General features: G+C 57.7%; 2 protein-coding genes across 6 annotated transcripts in view; one reads left to right on the plus strand and one right to left on the minus strand.

The window, feature by feature from the left end:
* The first annotated feature begins 3,536 nt into the window (after nt 1–3,536).
* On the plus strand, nt 3,537–11,182 carry DCAF15 (DDB1 and CUL4 associated factor 15). The gene is made up of 13 exons (XM_081286125.1): nt 3,537–3,700; nt 5,436–5,533; nt 5,628–5,763; nt 6,343–6,449; nt 6,525–6,664; nt 6,750–6,920; nt 8,902–9,336; nt 9,424–9,515; nt 9,612–9,740; nt 9,825–9,910; nt 10,197–10,301; nt 10,378–10,493; nt 10,708–11,182. The coding sequence occupies exons 1-13, from the start codon at nt 3,569–3,571 to the stop codon at nt 10,761–10,763; spliced, it is 1,803 nt and encodes a 600-aa protein (XP_081142251.1). The 5' UTR covers nt 3,537–3,568; the 3' UTR covers nt 10,764–11,182.
* Nucleotides 11,183–11,479: 297 nt separating this feature from the next.
* RFX1 (regulatory factor X1) overlaps nt 11,480–12,792 on the minus strand; it is a 28,376-nt gene continuing 27,063 nt past the window's right edge. For all 5 annotated transcript variants that reach the window (XM_081286123.1, XM_081286122.1, XM_081286121.1 and 2 more), the window contains 2 exons: nt 12,740–12,785; nt 11,480–12,619 (listed from right to left, as the gene is read on the minus strand). In XM_081286123.1, the coding sequence (XP_081142249.1) occupies nt 12,450–12,619; nt 12,740–12,785 (216 nt within the window). In that variant the 3' untranslated portion in view covers nt 11,480–12,449. The remainder of the gene's footprint in view (nt 12,620–12,739; nt 12,786–12,792) is intronic.

Here is a 12,792-nt window from a genome sequence, read left to right on the forward strand (position 1 = left end):
TAAATCCAGTCTATACACAAGGGGACAAACTGAGAACTCATAAAGAATTGGTGGGGGCTGGGGACATAGCTCAGTTGGTAGAGTACTTGCCTTGCATGTACATAGGCCCTGGGTTCGATCCTCAGCACCACACACACACACACACAAAAAAAAAAAAAAAAAAAAAAAGGATTGGTGGACATATGTTAATTAATATTTTGAAAGAGGTGCTATGAGAGGGTAGGCAAAGTGCTGTTTTTCCTTAAAGTTTCGTCTGCTAATTTTTTGCACCTATGACTGGGTCTTTTTTTAAAATATCTTTTTAGTTGTAGATGGACACAATACCTTTATTTTACTTTTGTGTGGTTCCAGGGATCGAATCCAGTGCATCATGCATGCTGGGCAAACACTCTACCCCTGAGCCACAACCCCGGCCCCACGTGATTGGGTCTTGCCTGCTAAAATTATTACTGTAGTATTTATCTAATGATGATTTTCTTTCATTTCCTTTTTCCCCTCCCTCCCTCTCTTCCTTTCTTTCATTTTTAAATTAAAAAAAGAAATTTTGTAGTTGAAGATGGACAGAATGCCTTTATTTTGTTTATTTTTATGTGATGCTGAAGATAGAACCCAGGGCCTCACACATGCTAGGCAAGTGCTCTGCTGCTGAGCCCAGCCCCAGCTCAACTCTCTTTTTAAAATTTTTTGAGACAGAGTCTTGCTGTGTCACACAGGATGGCCCCAAACTGCTGGAGTCACTGGGAATACAGGTGCGCACACTGTGCCAAGCTGTAATAATGATTCTCTATTTTCCTCATTCCGTGTCAATTTACTAACTGCACATCTTCTGCACATCTTCTTTAAGATTGGTCTCCTGGGGCTGAAGTTGTGGCTCAGTGACACAGCGCTCACCTAGCACGTGTGAGGCCCTGGGTTCGATCTTCAGCACCACATAAAAATAAATAAATAAAATAAAGGTATTAAAAAAAAGTTAAAAAATTGGTCCTTCCTCCCTCTATTTATTTATTCAATCAAGTATTTATATCAGGGGGCTGGGGACATAGCTCAGCTAGTAGCATGCTTGCCTCTCATGCATAAGGCCCTGGATTCAATCTCCAGCACTGGAAAAAAAAGTATATCAGTATAAACTCATGGGTATTTATTTTAAGTTCTTGGACCACAATGATTTTTTCAATCTCATATTGGTTTTCATCATCTTCCACTAAACCCTCCACGAGGCTTCCCTTTATGCTCAAGAGGAAAATCTAAAGGCCTTACAAGCCTACAAGCCACCTACACTCGCTGGCTCTAGAGCTTCATCTATCCCCCCAGTACTGGAGACTTAACCCAGGGCCTTCACATTGCTAGCTACATGTGGAACCCTGAGCTATATCCATACGCAGCCCTTTTTATTTTGTTGGGAGACAGCATCCCACTAAATGATCCAGGCTGGCCTCAAACTTGTGAGCCTCCTGCATCAGTTTCCTGAGTAGCTGGGATTACAGGTGTCTCGTTCCACAACTAAAACACTCAGGGTCGCTCCAGGTGAACTGGGCTGTGTGAAATAACCACACAAGAGACAGAGATATCTTTTTCTTTGGGTCTTGTGATGGCTCCTCTGACCTTAGGGGTCCGTGGAAAGAGAGAGAGAGAGAGAGAGAGAGAGAGAGAGAGAGAGAGAGAGAGAGAACGTGCTGAACCCTTTTATTGGGGAGAAGCCATTCAAATGAGGCAAGGGGTCAGGTTTTGGGGGGATTGAGTCTAGCTTCGTGATGTCTGCCGTCAGCAGGTTGACTGGCATCTAGGAAGGCCACACCCAAAGGCAGAGCAAGAGAAGGGGACACACAAAGGGCGTTTCCATGGAACATTCTATCCCAAACAGGGCTAAGGGGTAGGATTATAAAAGAACAGGTGAGAGTAGCTCAACCCCAGAGGTGTGCCGACTCAGAAGACTGGCCTCTCTATCCGAGTGGGAAAAGACCAAGTCACGAGTCATGGCACTGCCACGCCAGGCTACAGTGATCTTTCAGATCCCCGTGGTGCATCAGGACTAGAAGGCGTGGTCACTCAATGTGGCTCCCCACAAACAGGCTTGTGTCATTGTGCCCAGATCTTGCTTTCTTTCTTTATATTTTTGAGACTTTCTGCTTCTTCTGGTGTTGGGGATGGAAACCAGGGCCTCCCATGCTGAGCATACCCTCGACCTCTGAGCAACATCCACAGCCTCCTTTCTCATTCCTGCCCTGACCCAAGTAAAACCATGAAGCACCTAACAATTCAACCAAAGACGGATCTGTACATCTCACAGTGGTTCCAAAAGATTATCCTGAGAACTTAGGTTGTAAGTACACTCTATGGCCTTTGCACAAAGATGAAATCACCTAATGACAAATTTCTCAAATCTGGTCCCGGTGGTTAAGTGGCACTACTGTGGTTTCACTACGGTCTCTCAATCACACCATCTTCACCCCTCCCCCCAAACTGTCTTTGCTTAAATATTCATCCTCACCTTCACAGGGCTCCTTTCCAACTGCCCTTTCCAAATATCCCACTTCCCTCTGCTCTTTCTCACCTACCTGGAATTCAATAACAAATATTTATTTCCTTGTTTATCATCTGTCTTTCTCATTATATTCCCAGCTTCTTAGCATATTGTACATGCTCAATAAATACTTATTGAATAAATGAATGGGCTAGACTGGAAGAAAAGGGAGAGCGATCCATTCGCTTCCTCTCTAACTGTAATAACAGCTGGCATCTATATACCTGCCGGGTATTCAGGAGAGCTACACTTTTAGCTTCAGTTTCATGTGTAAAATAAAGATAAGGGATCTATTTCCAAGACTGTTGCAAAGATTAAATGAGCTAATTCACACGAAGATGATGCATGAAGCAGACAAAAAATATTTTTACCATCATCAGTATAATAGGCATAAACGAGGGCTACCTCACAGAATCCTTATGAACTCAGAACCATGTCTGGCCCTTGTAAAACTTGATTGATGCTATGTATCATTACCATCATCATCATCATCATCATCCCACCAGCCCGCTCATCTAAAAGGTACTTTAATGGAATGCCATCTTTTTTTTTAAACCCTTTCCTAGCGCTTGCTTAGCCGCTCGGGGATGCTGGTCAGTCTCTACCCACCCGAACTGGGGGAGCAGCACAGACCTGGGCCGGGGATTCTGGCCCTTCAGAACCAGTTTCCCTTCGCTTCGCCTACAGACCTGGACCGCCTGCGGTCTCCATGGAAACCCATCAGCCACAGGGGGCGTGACGATGCCGAAACGGACAGAAATTTTCACCTATCGGGTTAAAGTTTTCTGGGGGAGGCGAACAGAGCAGGCCTATGATTGGTTTATCCTTGAGGGAGGGCGGGAAAAAGGCGACGGGTAGCGGAGGCTGTTATCACATCTACCAATCATGAGCCGAGACGACTTTGATGGACAGGCATAGCGGGAAGAGGCCTCGAATGCGGGCTTTCACCCAACCGGCGGGCTGCTGTCCGGAGAGAGGGCCAATGAGGAGGCGGCGGGGGTGGGGCGAAGGGGCCGGTTGCTCCGGAAGTGGAGGGAGGGGGTGAAAATGGCGCCCAGCTCGAAATCGGAGCGGAACAGCGGGGCCGGGAGCGGCGGCGGCGGCCCCGGGGGAGCCGGAGGAAAGCGGGCAGCGGGGCGGCGGCGGGAGCACGTCCTCAAGCAGTTGGAGCGGGTGAAGGTGAGGCCTGGAACCTGAGGAGTGCGCCGGAGGGTGTGGAGGAGGGACGAGGAAGGCAGAGGGAAGGAGGGAGGGCGTTCGCGGGGTGAGGGGTTGGGGGCGGGGCCCCGGGGAGGGGTCTTAGGGGAGGGGGGGCGGGGCGCCGGGTCTTGGATGGAGGGGGCTGCGGTGGGGGTTCCGACGGAGGCGGCTGGGGCGGATCACTGCACTAGGTCTTGGATGGAGGGGGCTGGAGGCGATCCTTGGGGAGGGGGCTTGAAGCGAGGGCACCCTAGAGGCCTCTGGAGGAGTCCAGAGGAAGGGGATAGTCCAGGCTTAGACACACCTCCGAAGCCCTGCTCCTCTGGCCACTCCGTAGAGGAGCTTTCCCGCCCCCTTGGCAGAGCCCTGCCACCGGCTTTGGGCGCCCTCCTCCTGGTGTTCCTCTGCCCAGCTCTGACCATCCCTGAGCTGGGAGTTTCGGTACCTGGGTGGGCCTCCCACATTGAATGGGACGGAGCTTCATGGATAGGGCCAGGTCCCTGACGGCTGAGAGGGAGCTCCTTGATCGCGACTCTGTGCCCCATCAGGCTGGGAACTCCCAGGGCTGGGCGTATTACCCGCTCAGGTTGGGCGTTCTGGGAGCGCAGAAATGTGAATCTCCTGTCAGGTGGACAGCAACTGGGAGGAAACTGTCTGCTTGGACGGGGACTGCAACCTTCTCCGTGAAGCTGCGAGCCTTGTGAGGGCAGGGCTGTGTCTCCCCCTTTTGACTGGGAGCGCCTTGAGCAGGGACAATCTCCGCCTTCAGCCTGGGAGCTCCCTGGGCAGGGCTATGGCTCCACCCTGAGCCTGGAAGCTCCCTGCGCAGGGATGGTGCCTTTCCTATCAGTCTGGGCCTCCATCAGACTGAGATCTCCTTGAGGGTCGTCGGGGAGCTCTGCAGATAGAGCTGTCTCCCATCAGATCAGAATCTTTTGAAAGTGAGGCTGTGTCTCCCCGCATCCCCGTGGGTGGCAAGACTGAGGGTGCTCGGAGTCCCCCATTGGCCAGCTGGTGGCTGTCAGTCCTGTCAAGTTCCCTCCGTGGTGATGTTTTTAGGATGCAGGTGTTGGTGGGAAGTGTTGATGGAGAAGGGGACATTAGGCAGTGATTGTGTTCTCCGATAGACTTACCCTTCCAGGTGCTCGATTGGGTCCCAATGTAGGCTAGGCCTGTCCTGAGAGATCCCTTCATAAGCTGGTGGGTTGGGAACAGGTGAGGGCATGGCCCTCATCCCAGCCTCCTTCACCAAGGCTCTAGCACCAGGATGGCCCTTCAAACAGCATGACCTGGCGTACCTCTCTGAGCCCCAGAACCCTTGCATGTGAAACTGCACTGTGTCGGCTTGAATCCTGTGTGTCCCCTGGGCAGCTTTCAGGAAGGGAGCCAGGTGGCCCAGTGTGGGCCAGGGTGACTGGAGGAACTTCCTTCGGGAAGTGATACTGGATTTGGGCAGGAAGGACCTTGAGGCCGGGAGGTGCGTAGGTCTGTGGTGAAGAGAGAGGTGCAGGTGAAATCTACCTGGTCTCAGTGTCTCCTTTCTGTCCCCACCTTCCAGAGCTTGGCCACCCTTGACTGTTACAGAGGATGGGGAGTGGGGCTGGGTGGACTGGGATGGCCCCTGCAGATGCTGCTTTGCTTCTGTGCCTTGGTGGGGGGGCTGGGGGGCTACAAGAGGATGGTGGCTGAAGAGCTCTGGCTGTCCCTTCCCCAGATCAGCGGGCAGCTCTCCCCTCGCCTTTTCCGGAAGCTGCCACCCAGGGTCTGTGTGTCCCTCAAGAACATTGTGGATGAGGATTTTCTCTACGCAGGGTGAGACTGGGGCTGGACCGGGAGGCAGCCAGGCAGTGGGGCAGGGGAAGTGGGCGCTCCATGACCTGGCGCCATGTCCCCTCTGCCTCCACAGACACATTTTCTTGGGCTTTTCCAAGTGTGGCCGCTATGTCCTCTCGTACACCAGCAGCAGCGGGGACGACGACTTCTCCTTCTACATCTACCACCTGTACTGGTGGGAGTTCAACGTCCACAGCAAGCTCAAGCTGGTAGGGCCAGGCCCCTCCGCCAGGCTCCAGCACCAGGCTGGCCCTTCAAGGAGCATGACCTGGGCAGGTCACGCGCCCTCCGAGCCTCAGAGCCCTTGTGTGTGAAACTGCCGTGTGTTGGCTTGAACCCTGTGAAGTTGCCGTGTTCGGAGTTGGGTGGGTGGTGGCAGTTCACTGCGCTCGGCTCAGCATGTAAAGCCACCAGGTAGGAGGAGGTAGCTTACTAGGACCGCACAGGCTGTTATGTGGCTTGACTCTCCTGCCCCAGGTGGGTGCCTCTGCCTCCGTCGGCATGTGAGCTTCACCCAGGGGACTGCGACTTGGAACCAGTGTATCTAGCCGGGTCTTCACCAGGGAGGCCTCCTGTCGGCTGTGTTCTGCCCTGGGCCTGGCCTCCCTGTTTGCCCCAAAGTGGACAGGGAGATGTCCCAGGCTGTCCTCAGGGAAGCCTGGGGGACACAGGCCAGGGCTGTTTGGGAACTCCTGCCAGCTCATCCCTGACCCTCATTCTAGCCCAGCAGCGCGTGACCCTGGCCCAGGCCCCTTGTGTCCCCCTCTGATCCTGAACATGCCACTCAGGTCCGGCAGGTGCGACTCTTCCAGGATGAGGAGATCTACAGCGACTTGTACCTAACTGTGTGCGAGTGGCCCAGTGATGCTTCCAAGGTCATCGTCTTTGGCTTCAAGTGAGATTCGGGAAGGACTGGGGAGGCCGCGGTGGGGGAGGTCTTGGCCGGGGCTGAGCAGGTTTTGGTCCCCAGCACGCGTTCTGCCAACGGCATGCTCATGAACATGATGATGATGAGCGACGAGAACCACCGCGACATCTACATCAGCACTGTGGCTGTGCCGCCGCGGGGCCGCTGCGCTGCCTGTCAGGACGCCAGCCGGGCCCACCCAGGTGGGGCAGGGGGTACCGGGGCCTGTCAGGTCGCCCTCCCAGCTTCCCGGGCCTCTAGTGACCTGCCAGGCCTGTGTCACTGCAGGTGACCCGAGCGCGCAGTGCCTGCGGCACGGCTTCATGCTGCACACCAAGTACCAGGTGGTCTACCCCTTCCCCACCTTCCAGCCCGCCTTCCAGCTCAAGAAGGACCAGGTGGTGCTGCTCAACACCAGCTACTCCCTGGTGGCCTGTGCCGTCTCCGTCCACTCTGCAGGTAGGTCCCGAGAGTCTAGCGATGGGCACACCTAGGCCCTGGGATGATTTCTGCTCACTCTTCCCAGCAGCACCCAAGGCTGGTCTCATTCCTACCCCAGGGTGCGATGAGGAGACCGAGGTTCAGAGACGTGACGTATTTCCTGTGAGGTCACCACCAGGAAGCAGGAATGCTCAGATCCAAGCCCATCCTCCCCACAGCACTGTTCACTAGAATTTTCTGTAGGGCTAGGATGTACTGTGGCTACGTTGTCCACTGTGGTCATCTCCAGTAACTTTTTGTAACTGAGGTTTTTTTTTTAATACCTTTATTTTATTTAGTTATTTTTATAGTGCTGAGGATGGAACCCAGGGCCTCCTGTGTGCTGGGCAAGTGCTCTAGCGCTGAAACACAACCCCAGCCCCTGATATTCTAGTTTTATTTAATTTTTGCTATTTTACATTTCAGCAGCCAGATCTGTCTGGCAGCTACTGTGTGGGCAGTGCCAGGGGCTCAGGGTGTTGTTCAGCACTGTCTCATCATACAGGGCATTGGGTCCATCCCCAGCACGGCTAAAAAAGATGTTGACAAAATACAGTGACCTGTCACTTGACGGGACACATTCTGGGCAGTGCGCTGTAGGGCGATTTCATGCCACATGGATGTTATAGTATCCGCTCAACAAACCCGGGGGGTGTGGTGGCTACATACCCAGGCTCTGCGCTGTGTGGTGTGCGTGGTCCACTGACCAGGCATCCCATATGACTGTCAGGGCGTGGTTGGTGGACAGTCATCTTACCTCTGGGTAGCAGAGAAATTGCAGTGAAAAGTCTGAACATGTCCTCTGATAGAGTGACACTGGTGAAGTGGGAGGAAGCCACTGGCTGGCAGTGGCGTCCTGGGGGCCTTGTGGCAATGGACTGACCCAGCAGCTGTGCCTCATGCCCAGGTCACTTCCTCTGGGAGATGCTCACCAGCGTGTGAAGGGCATCCTGAGGGGCACCATGGGTGCCCCGTGTCCATCCGCAGAGCATGTCAGGGCCATGGGCCGAGGCAGAAGCCTGACCCTGACCACCTGGTGTCAACCAAAAATACGTCTTAACTTTGGAAGAGCTCAGTCAACTACATTCACACCCATTGTAAATCCCCATTAGAATGGGGGTTCTGGGGGCAGGGGAGGCAGGATCAGATGTGGTGACTAAGTCCACTGCCAGGAAGGGGCACTCGAGCCCCAGGCACCCAGGGATCTCCCAGGCAGAGGTGAGGACCTGCCGCTTGCTAAGGCCCAGCTGTTGGCCGTGAGCCCTGGGGGGGGGCTCTCTGCCTTCTTGGCTGTGGGTCCTGATCTCTGCCAGCCCAGGGCAGGGCCACTCACGAGTGCCACACTCACTGGGAAGCCTGCTCCCGGGCACTCTTTGCTCAGCCGTTTCCAGCTTTCACTCCCCGACGTGCCAGGCTATGGTGGACAGGACTCACCTGGGTTGTCTCACTGTGTGGCCTGGGACACGCTCCTCTCGGAGCCTCCCTCTGGGGACATGGCCCCCTCTCCCAGGTGGCTCTGGGGGTTCCCAGGAGGCACTGTGGGGGGTGGGCTGGCACACTAGCTGGGCACGCCGCTCCTCGGGAGCCTGGCTCTGGACCAGTGGCCACAGAGGCCTGGAGGGGCCAGTCTGTGCCTGCACTCCTCTTTCTAGGTAGCTGACTTTATTGTGTGGCTTTGTCCATCCTCACTGTGGACTCTGGTCTCCCAAGGACAGGGCTCTGTGAGTCTTGGTCACCTGTGTCTTCTTGGCACGGCACAGGGGAGCAGGGAGGGCAGGATCTGAAGGAGGCCGCCTGCGCTGTGTGCCTGACCCTCCCTGGTGCTTCAGACCCCTCGGCATGAGCTGGTTCAGGAGGGTCTCCCTGAGGTGCATTTCTGAGAAGCCCTCGGGGTCAGGTTAGGAGTGTCCTGAGCTTGAGCTCCTGTCCTGACCCCCTACCTCCCTCCCTCTCCTTACAGGCGACAGCAGCTTCTGCCAGATCCTGTATGATCACACCGCCTCCCCCCTGGCCCCGCCCACCCAACCTGGGCCCCGGAGCCCAGAGGTGTCCCCCGCCCTCCCCAGCCTCAGCCCTGAGACAGCCCCGACCCGGCCCTCCGGGGGCCCTGAGCCCTCGCCTGCCATCGCCAAAGCCAAGGAGTTTGTGGCTGACATCTTCCGCAGGGCCAAAGAGGCCAAGGGGGGGACCTCTGAGGAAACCCGGCCGCCCCCCTGCCCAGGGCCCTCGGCCAGCCGCTGCCGCCCAGCCTCCGATCCCCCAGTCCCAAGTGGGGAGGCAGTGCCTAGGGACAGCCCCCCAGCCGCGGAGGCCCCCGCCCCCGAGCCCGGCTACGTCAACTACACCAAGCTGTACTACGTGCTGGAGTCCGGAGAAGGTGCCGAGCCCGAGGACGGTGAGCGCGGGGCCACCCACCGAGGTGTGGGCTGGGGAGGACCCTCGGGTGTCCCAGCACCCTTAACCCCACTTCCTGCCTCCCCAGAGTTCGAGGATGACAAGATCTCCTTGCCCTTCGTGGTGACCGATCTCCGGGGCCGCAACCTACGGCCTATGCGGGAGCGGACCGCTGTCCAGGTGGGGGCTGGGCAGTGGGCAGACCACAGGTGGCCCAGGAGTTGGTGGGTGGCAGTTGGTACCATCATGCCCCTGCTTTCCACCCATTGCCCCCAGGGCCAGTATCTGACAGTGGAGCAGCTCACATTGGACTTCGAGTACGTCATCAACGAGGTCATTCGCCATGATGCCACCTGGGGCCACCAATTCTGCTCTTTCAGTGACTATGACATAGTCATTCTGGAGGTGGGTCCAGGCGTGGGGCAGGGTGGGCCCAAGCCTCTCCTGCTCTGAGGGGTGACCATGAATAGCGTCCCCTCCGCTTTCCAGGTCTGCCCCGAAACCAGCCAGGTCCTCATCAACATCGGCCTGCTGCTCCTGGCCTTCCCCTCCCCCAGTGAGGAGGGCCAGCTCCGGTGAGTGGGTGGAGGAGCCCTGCCCAGCCCTTCTCCAGGGCTGGGCATGTGGGGAGACCACTCAGCAGGCCAGAACCTAGATCGCCCATGTGACCTAAAGACAGGCGCAGTGTAGGGACCCACAGCCCGCCTGGTCCCGCCTCCCGGCCTCTGTCTCCGCCTCCCCGGCCTCTGACTCCGCCTCCCTGTCCTCTGTCCCCGCCTCCCCATCCTCTGTCTCCACCTCCCGGTCCTGTCTCCGCCTCCCTGCCCTGCCTCCACCTCCCTGTCCTCTCTCTTTCCCCAGACCAAAGACTTATCACACCAGCCTCAAGGTGGCATGGGACCTCAATACGGGCATCTTTGAGACCGTCAGTGTGGGTGACCTCACTGAGGTCAAAGGGCAGACCAGGTGAGGTAGAGCTGGTGGGGAGGGGGAGGGGGTGACAGCTAGGGTCCCAAGCGCCACTCACCCCCTCCCCCCTCAGCGGCAGTGTCTGGAGCTCCTACCGCAAGAGCTGCGTGGACATGGTCATGAAGTGGCTGGTGCCTGAGAGCAGTGGCCGCTATGTCAACAGGATGACCAATGAGGCTCTGCACAAAGGTGGGGCTCGGGACCTGATGTGCTTGCTGGCCGGGTCACCTGCCCTCAGAGGCACCTGCCGAATGAATGTGCAGCTGGACACTCCAGTGGACCTCGTGGAATCAGGGCCAGGGGAGGGCGGCCGCCTGGGCCTAGCTTAAGGGCGCTCGCAGGCAGGTGCGGCCCTGACCAGGGCACTGCCCAAGGCTCACAGCTGCCTCCGCTCTTCTTGCAGGTTGCTCCCTGAAGGTTCTGGCCGACAGCGAGCGGTACACGTGGATTGTGCTGTGAGGTCCGGCCGCCCTGGACACTGACTCCAACTACCTCCGCGGCCTGGGAGCTGGCCGCCTTCCCCGGCTGGCCTCTTCCCGGCCAGCCGCCGACCGGCACTAGTGTTAGGCTGCGGGAAGGGGGCTGGGCGGGGCAGCCCCTGGTGGCCTGAGAGTCTGGACGCTTTTTTATTTATGCCTATTTAAGTTGGGAAAGGGCAGAGGGAGGGAGCCCCCTGCCCCCCAGCCTCAAGACCCACCTTCACCCCGAGCTGGGCCCGGCCGGCTCCTGTGCATCTGCCCCTTTCCTTGGCTGCAGGTTTGCACGAGACCCTGGGGGAGGTGGGGTAGACCTACCCACCCAAGGCTCCCTCCTGAGGCGGGAACCTGCTAGCAGCCCCCACCTGTTCCTCTTCATGTAGTAAATGCTTTATTTCTGAACTTGGCTGAGGTCCTGTTACTGCAGCTCCAGGGCCCAGCTGGAGCCCCCAGCCCATGGCCCCCAGCAAGGCCCAGCAAGTCAGCAGCAGACAAATATCACAGCGGAATTTATTGTGTTTTAAGAAAGACTACAAAAAGGTAGAAAACAGCTCGGCACACTAAACTACCACACGCGTGGACACTTTCACCGCCGGGGAGAGGGGAGGCCCCGTGGGCATTGGGGGAGTGGCAGGGCCACCCCAAAAGCTGTAGCACGCGGAGCACACAAAATAGTGATTCTTATACAATAGGTCAGATTTTCCTTTTTTTTTTTCTTTTTCTTTTTTTTTGCCATAAACATCTATCTCACAGGTTGAAAACACTGAGAAAACTGGAACAGATAAGGCCATGATGGTTGGAAAAAAACCCAACAAGTTACCAACTCCGCTCAGGCGGCGCTCACAAATCGCACAATAGTCATGGGGGGCGGGGTCCACGGCACGGAGGAGAAGCGAGTCTCCAGGAGAAGATTCCATTACAAATCAGCGGCGCAGAGGGCGCAGGGCGCAGGGCCTCAGATGCGTGGAGCACCCAGCACTGGCCGGGCGGGCGCGGGCACTTCCCGGCCCTGCAGCAGCCGCTGCTCTTCTTTGGAAGCTGGGAGCCGAGGCCCCTGCCGCCGTTGCAGTGGCCCCCTCTCTCTAGGGGCCACGGGGCGAGGGAGGCCCAGCTCTGGAGAAGATGCAACACCCACAGCTTTAATTGCACTTATACCAAGAAGGGGGAAGCAGTGGGGTTGCTGAGGGTGGGGGGTTGTCCCGGGGCTGCTGCTGACAGTGGGGGTCCCCAGGTGCCACCCACCTGCGCCTGCCCGGGGCTCAGCTGAGCCCAGGACAGGCTGTGCAAAGCCAGCGAGCAGAATAAGTTAACAGTTCCGTAGGAGAGGGGGCCTGCCTGCCTGCCCCCTGGGCGGCGGGCCTGTGGGGGAGATGTTGCGACCTTGTTGGCAGGGTGGGAGGCAGGGGCCGAGCTGGTTGCCCTGTGGGGCACCTGGGCACGGCGGCGGGTTCCTTAAGGCACGTCTTTTGTGTCAGAGTTTGCAGCTGCGGCTCCGCCCAGCCCTGTGATTGTGCCGGCCCCATCGGGGGGCGGGGCCCCCTCTCCTTCCCTGTCTCGGAGGCCCCCTCCTGCCCTGGTCGGGGCCTGGAGGGGTGACAGCCAAGCCACAGAAGCCGTGAGGGACCCTGGAGTGGAGGAACGGAGGGGCGGGCGGGGCGGGGCTGCGGGCTTAGCTGGAGGGCAGCGCCTGCACGAAGAGGCCGCGCGTGTCGGTCCGCGCCAGCTTGGCCGGCGGCTCCAGGGCCTCGGGGCCCAGCGCAGGCGACTCGCCGCCAGCCGCCAGCGAGATGTCCTGTGGCAGCTCGTCCTCGCTCTCCTCCTCCTCTTCCTCCTCTTCGTCTGGGGCACACGGACCAGGCCCGGCTCAGCGCGGGGTGTCGGCGCCCCGCCGGCTCTTCCACCCCAGCCTCCCTGCCCGCCGCCTCCGGGACCCGGGCCTGAGTGGGGACACTTGCCTACCTTTGTCCGGGTCCAGGGGGTTTAGCGAAGTGGCCAGGTTGGCGAACTGGAGA

This window comes from Spermophilus citellus (genome assembly GCF_964194105.1).
Source record: "Spermophilus citellus genome assembly, chromosome: 3".
Taxonomy (NCBI): Eukaryota; Metazoa; Chordata; class Mammalia; order Rodentia; family Sciuridae; genus Spermophilus; species Spermophilus citellus.

Excerpts from the sequence above, each read along its gene's own strand:
- DCAF15 (XM_081286125.1), top strand. The coding sequence starts at position 3,569 with ATGGCGCCCAGCTCGAAATCGGAGCGGAACAGCGGGGCCGGGAGCGGC. Across the intron at positions 9,337-9,423 it reads AGGTGCCGAGCCCGAGGACG|AGTTCGAGGATGACAAGATC; the intron begins GTGAGCGCGGGG and ends CTGCCTCCCCAG. Across the intron at positions 9,741-9,824 it reads ATGACATAGTCATTCTGGAG|GTCTGCCCCGAAACCAGCCA; the intron begins GTGGGTCCAGGC and ends TCCGCTTTCCAG.